At 33.1% G+C, this 6047-nt stretch overlaps 1 protein-coding gene across 1 annotated transcript; it reads right to left on the reverse strand.

Annotated features, from left to right (window-relative positions):
* Nucleotides 1-4867: 4867 nt before the first annotated feature.
* Nucleotides 4868-5593, reverse strand: LOC127073188 (cell wall / vacuolar inhibitor of fructosidase 1). The gene has a single exon (XM_051014321.1). The coding sequence runs from the start codon at nt 5464-5466 to the stop codon at nt 4912-4914; it is 555 nt and encodes a 184-aa protein (XP_050870278.1). The 5' UTR covers nt 5467-5593; the 3' UTR covers nt 4868-4911.
* Between the last annotated feature and the right edge of the window lie 454 nt (nt 5594-6047).

Raw genomic sequence — 6047 nt, forward strand, 5'->3', positions numbered from 1 at the left:
CGCTTCAATATGAATGATTCCAATGGTTATGTGTTTTGCTGAAATGGTGGCGCTGTGAGCTTGAAAAGTTCAAAGCAAGATACAGTTGCTGATTCTACAACCGAGGCCGAGTATATTGCTGCCTCAAATGCAGAAAAGGGAGTTGTTTGGATCAAAAAGTTCATTAGTGAATTTGGCATAGTCCCTAGCATTGTGGATCCCATTGGTCTCTATTATGATAACAGTGGTGCTATCGCACAAGCTAAGGAGCCTAGATATCACCGACGATCCAAACACATACTTAGGCGTTATCATCTCATTCGAGAGATAATAGATAGAGGAGATGTGAGAATATGTAAAGTACCTACACTTGACAATATAGCTGACCCACTGACAAAGTCTCTTGCGCAGCAGAAGCATGATGGCCATACTAGATCAATGGGCATAAGGGGTATGCCTGATTGGCTCTAGTGCTAGTGGGAGATTGTTGGTGTAAGCCCTAGAGGCCAATACTTTTAGTACTTGTATCGAATAATAAAAGGTTTTTCTTTATTATGGTTGATTAATAAAGTCCCTGGAATAAATAGTCTGTTTAATGTATTAAGTGTGACTTAATCATGAGAACGCATTAAACATAAGGACACTATTCTTAAAGTATCCGTAGTCGAGCTTTAGTGTGAAGTGGGATAACATTAAAGCATTAAGACTATTATGTTTGTAGACTGATGATCACATATCATGGATCATGGATAAAGAGTTATCAAGTCTTAAACATAGGTATGAATATTAGGAGTAATATTTATACCGGATTGACCCGCTATGAGAATACTATATAGAAAGTTATGCAAAGTGTCATAAGTTATTTTCATGGTGATAATGGTGTATACCACTCTTCGACCTGAAACCACTATGGACCCTAGATGTAGAGTCGAGTACTTTATTGCTGATCCAACGTTGTCCGTAACCGGATGACCATAAAGACAGTTGATGGGTACTCCACGAAGCATGCTGAGGGACATGAGTGACCTAGATGGAATTTGTCCATCCTGCATAACAGGATAAATGTCTATGGGCCCAATATTGAACTGGACAAGGATGACACGGTCTATGCCATGTGTTCAATATAGACATAAGGGCAAAAGGGTAATTATACACATAAGTATTATCACAGAAGGTTTTGTCAGATCACATGACATTTTCGTGTCTTGGGTAGCAGTGATGTATTGCTAGATACCGCTCACTGTTTATTATGTTAAATGCGTGATTTAATATAATTGCCAACGTCACGAAAACCTACAGGGTCACACACAAAGGACGGATTGATGAGAGATAGAGTAACTAAGGAATACCGTAAGGTACGGTACCCTTAAGTGAATTATAGAACATCGTAAGGTACGGTGTACTTGAGTAGAATGCGAAATATGGTAAGGTACCATGAGCTTAAGTGATTTTGGACATATTATAAGATATGGGCCAAAATACACTTAAGTGGGCCTTTTAGCTTGAAGCCCACACAAGTGGTTCTATAAATTGAACCCTTGTGCAGAAGCATTGATTGCGGTTGCATTATTTTCGTTTTCTCTCTCTCTCTCTCTCTCACTCAAAGCCTTCATTCGCACCAGCTAGCACTGAGATTGAAGGAACCCGTTCGTGTGGACTGAGTAGAGACGTTGTCATCGTTCAACGTTCGTGATCGCTCCGTGGATCTGCATCAAAGGTTTTGATTGTCGCAAGAGATCTGCAGCAAAGGTTTCAATCGTCACAAGAGGTAAATATTCTATCACTGATCATGACCATTCGTAAGGATCTCTAAAGGAGAAATTTTAATTTCCGCTGCGTTTTGGACCACAATTCTCCTTCAGTAAGTACATATTTTATGGTGATTTCAATTTATATTCATTGTTCTCAAATACTTTTGATGTCAAGACTCACATCAAAATTTGACTTTTGTGTTAACATTTAGATACATGCATCAATGTGTGCTGAAATAGGCTTAACAAAGTATTGTTTCTTAGACCTATTCAATATTCAATTTAAACCACATATGGACCAAACGTTATCCAGTCGTACATACAAAATAAGTTAATTCATGAGAAAAAGTAATATTACATAAGACCATTTTTCACGCTTAAGCATATATGAATCTGTGTTTTCTTTTATTAATCAATTTTATACACATTATTAATTATTCTTATTGTTTATATTGTTCGCATTGACAACTAATAATTAAATCTCCCATGCAAAATAGTGTAAGGATGTTATTATCGTTACACTATGATCGTGATTCATCAATGAAAAACATTTTGAACGCGTAAGTGGTATTATTTGTTATACACAAATTTTACCTTTACTTTTGAATAATTTTTATTCATGTCTAATTTTTACCAACATGTAAATCTATGGAGGGATACAAATTATGTCTCGTAATATAAGAGGTGAAAAGTCAATGTTCTTTTTCCCAAAAGTAAGTATTACTTGTGTTTTTGACATTCTTTTATTTTTGTTAATGTATTACTTGTGTTTTGTGTGTATTAATAAGTATATAAAAATTATATGTAGACACGGAAACAACTCAACGGATATTCGTGTAGTTACTATATTATAAAACATATATTGTATATTATCTCCGGAGACATTAGTGATTCATGGGTTAAGGTATTAACTTTATATATATATATATAATATATATATATATATATATAGATATATATATATATATATATATATATATATATATATATATATATATATATATATATATATATATATATATATATATATATATATATATATATATATTATTAAGTTAATGTTGTTGTTATCCAATAAAAGGTTTTTGTTAAAATGTTTATGTTGTTGTTTTTGTGGAGATTGAATCTTTAATGGTGTTGTTGTTGGATTATCATAATTTAAATTCTGTTTAAATTATAGGTTATTAACGATTCAACATCATTCCCACAAGAAGACATAAATGACATCAATTCATGTTGGGAAGCTTGCTTCCTATCTTTTTATGAACTTTAACAACACTAATTTCTCTTGCTTGTTGTAAACAATGCGTATAGAATTTCTATTACACGTATACATTTGATTTTATTCCGTTTTCAAATATGTATATATGTTCTCTTGGTGTACCATTTTGGATGCGTATATTAGATTCTATTACAAATTTTGTAAACAATGTAATTTGCTACTATGTGTATATTAGGTTTTGTTCTGTTATAAAATAAAATATTATAATTCTATCACAAAATGTGTATATGGGTTTTGTCTAAAAAAAATTAGGTCAAATTAAAATTTAAAATAAATTATAATTGACAAAAATATGTTTCCCTTCGGTTATTAATTCAAACCAAGATACACATTTTCCACCTCCGATATTAATAGAAATCGAGAGGAATAATGACACATTCTTTCTAGTTTTCAAAATACAAAAATGTTGTTGTTGAGAATCAAACGCGTGACTAATATAATTACCCCCCTGGATCTATAATAAAGGAAAAAAGTAACAATTTTTCATGACGCCCTTCATTATCTCGCATATGAAACTGAGGTAAAACTCATTTTTCAACCGAGGTAAAAGGGGTTTCTCGTAATAGTGGATATTGTAAAATCATACATAATTTTTTTCTTAAAAAATTAATTATGTTTCTCAATTCGTGTGAAATGTCTAAAATATCTATAATTTGGGATGGATAGAGGATATGCTTGAGGCATGTACATCTTATACACATGTTAACTTAGCATAAATGCCATGCACACTATAGTTCTCTTCTTGTAATATTCCCACACAAACTCAAGGAGGTAGGGAAGCAACTACTTTAAGTTTGGTTCGAAGATCTTGGTAAGCTGCACTTTGAAGAACTTCTTAGCTATTACTCGCTCCCTCACAAAATGCATATCACACTCAATGTGTTTTATACACGCATAAAGGATAAGATTGTGAGAAATAAACATTGCACTCAGGTTGTCACATAGCACTGAAGGTGGTAAGAAGATAATGGAAAGTTCAGTTAGCAATGACTCTGGTCATAGGAGATCTGATGTGGTGTGTATCAATGATCAATATTCACCCTTTATGATATGACTCTTATATCGTATTAGAATTAGAGTTTGACATAATTCATATTTATAAAATCAGGTTGTAAGATGAGTGATGTTACTCTATATAAGTTTTTTAGAAACTTTATGTCTAACCAATATAAAACTCGAGATTTTTTCAATACATTCTCTCATACACAATACTATTGAGTTTGATACGTAACCTGACACTCATGTTCTAATCGATAAACTCTGATACTATAATAGATTCAATAGAAACTCATATTTTGTATTGAATGAAGTATTTAAGGTAGTTTACATTAGTTTCTACCGCTATACTTAAGCCATGCATATCATATACACACTAGCTTAGCATGAGAGCCATACACACTATACTTCTAGTTCTCACCCTCTAATAAGCACACACTATTGATTTAGTTTAATTCCTTTAACTGATGGCATGTTATTCCAAACCTCCATCCCTTTCAACTCATCAAAACCCAAACCCAAATTCTCATTCCAACGTCGGTATGCCTCTAGCCAGTTTTCTCAGCTGAGGTACCAATCATACCATTTTGGACTGTATTGATACGTGTCGACGTATAGTTATAGGCATGTGATTTCACATGTGATCTTCTTCCCTCACTATCTCTCTCTCTCTCTGACCCGACATAAAATTAATTGAAGTTGACAAAACAATCTTTTTCACATACCAAATAGACACCTAAAACACTTTCAAAACCACGGTTCTTAAAACCAGTCCTCTCACTTCAATAGGTATCTGTCTGGTTTTAAAGGTGAACCAATATCATAACAAAGCTATAACAATTTCTATATCAATAATCCATAATCTAAAATCAAGTATTTATTTATTGAATAAGAATAAACAAATCAACCATTTAATAATAACTTTACAATGGCTGCGGCTACATCCACCAGCTTCTGCATAATGCTATTCCTATCACCTAAGACTGAACTACCAGAGAATTTCTTGTTGCAAGCATCAATTTCCTTCTCAGCATCAACAATGGAGTAACTTGCAAACCCAAATCTACCTTGGCTTATAGCTTCAGCTGCTTGTGGAATAATATATTTCACAACCGGAATATATGACTCAGCACAAAAAGCCAACTGTTGCTCCAACTCTTTGTCTGATGTCTGTTTGATAAGCTCTTCAATGAAACTCAGTGTGTCACTAGCATTTGCCAAGAGGTCGTTAACCATTATGAGGGCCATGCCTTTAGGATCAGATTTCGGAGCTAGAGGGTTGGCATGTAAGATGGAGCTGCATAGGTCATAAAATGGTGTCTTTTTGCATATTTGATCAACCAAATCATCGTCTTCGTCTTTCATTAGAGGAAAGGATTGAGTGAGATGGAGAAGGAAACAAGAGAGAAGAAGAATATGAAGAGGGAAAAAGGTGACACAAGTTGAAGTTTTCTTCATTTTTTGTTGTGACTAGGAACCAAGAATCTGTTGTTTTTGTGGAATGATGGAATGAGTGAGCTATGTTTTTACTTGGCTGGTATTTAAGGTTAGTTTGGTCGGCGAGCTAGTTCAAAATTTATGATTTGTTTCTTACCAATTGAAAAAAAATGGAATTATTTGGGAACTTTATTAATTTCTTGTTCTTTTTCAATTATTTTCTTAATGTAATTATTATTTAAAGTGTTTAAAGTGTTTTCATATATCGTTATGATTGTCACGTGTAAGTTGTTTGTTGTAACCATGGGCTTTGAGTCTACATGGTGATTTTAAGGTTAAATCCTCTTCATGTCACGGATACCTTGTTTATTGTTGATAGTGTCTTCTCTTCTGGTTTTACTTCTGTGGCTGTAAGATGCCAATTAGTACTCTCTCCAAGTGTAATATTACATTTTTTTTGTGTGGCAGAATATATATTATTGCTGAAAAACAATACTAAAAAGTTAATTTTTTTATTCTAGTATAAGGAGGGTCTAAAATAATTGTTGAAGTATATGTTATAGGAGATTTTTGTGTTTATTGTTTGTCTTCTATCCTTCAAG

Source organism: Lathyrus oleraceus, chromosome 4 (assembly GCF_024323335.1).
Source record: "Lathyrus oleraceus cultivar Zhongwan6 chromosome 4, CAAS_Psat_ZW6_1.0, whole genome shotgun sequence".
Lineage (NCBI taxonomy): Eukaryota > Viridiplantae > Streptophyta > Magnoliopsida > Fabales > Fabaceae > Lathyrus > Lathyrus oleraceus.

Excerpts from the sequence above, each read along its gene's own strand:
- LOC127073188 (XM_051014321.1), bottom strand. The coding sequence starts at position 5,466 with ATGAAGAAAACTTCAACTTGTGTCACCTTTTTCCCTCTTCATATTCTT.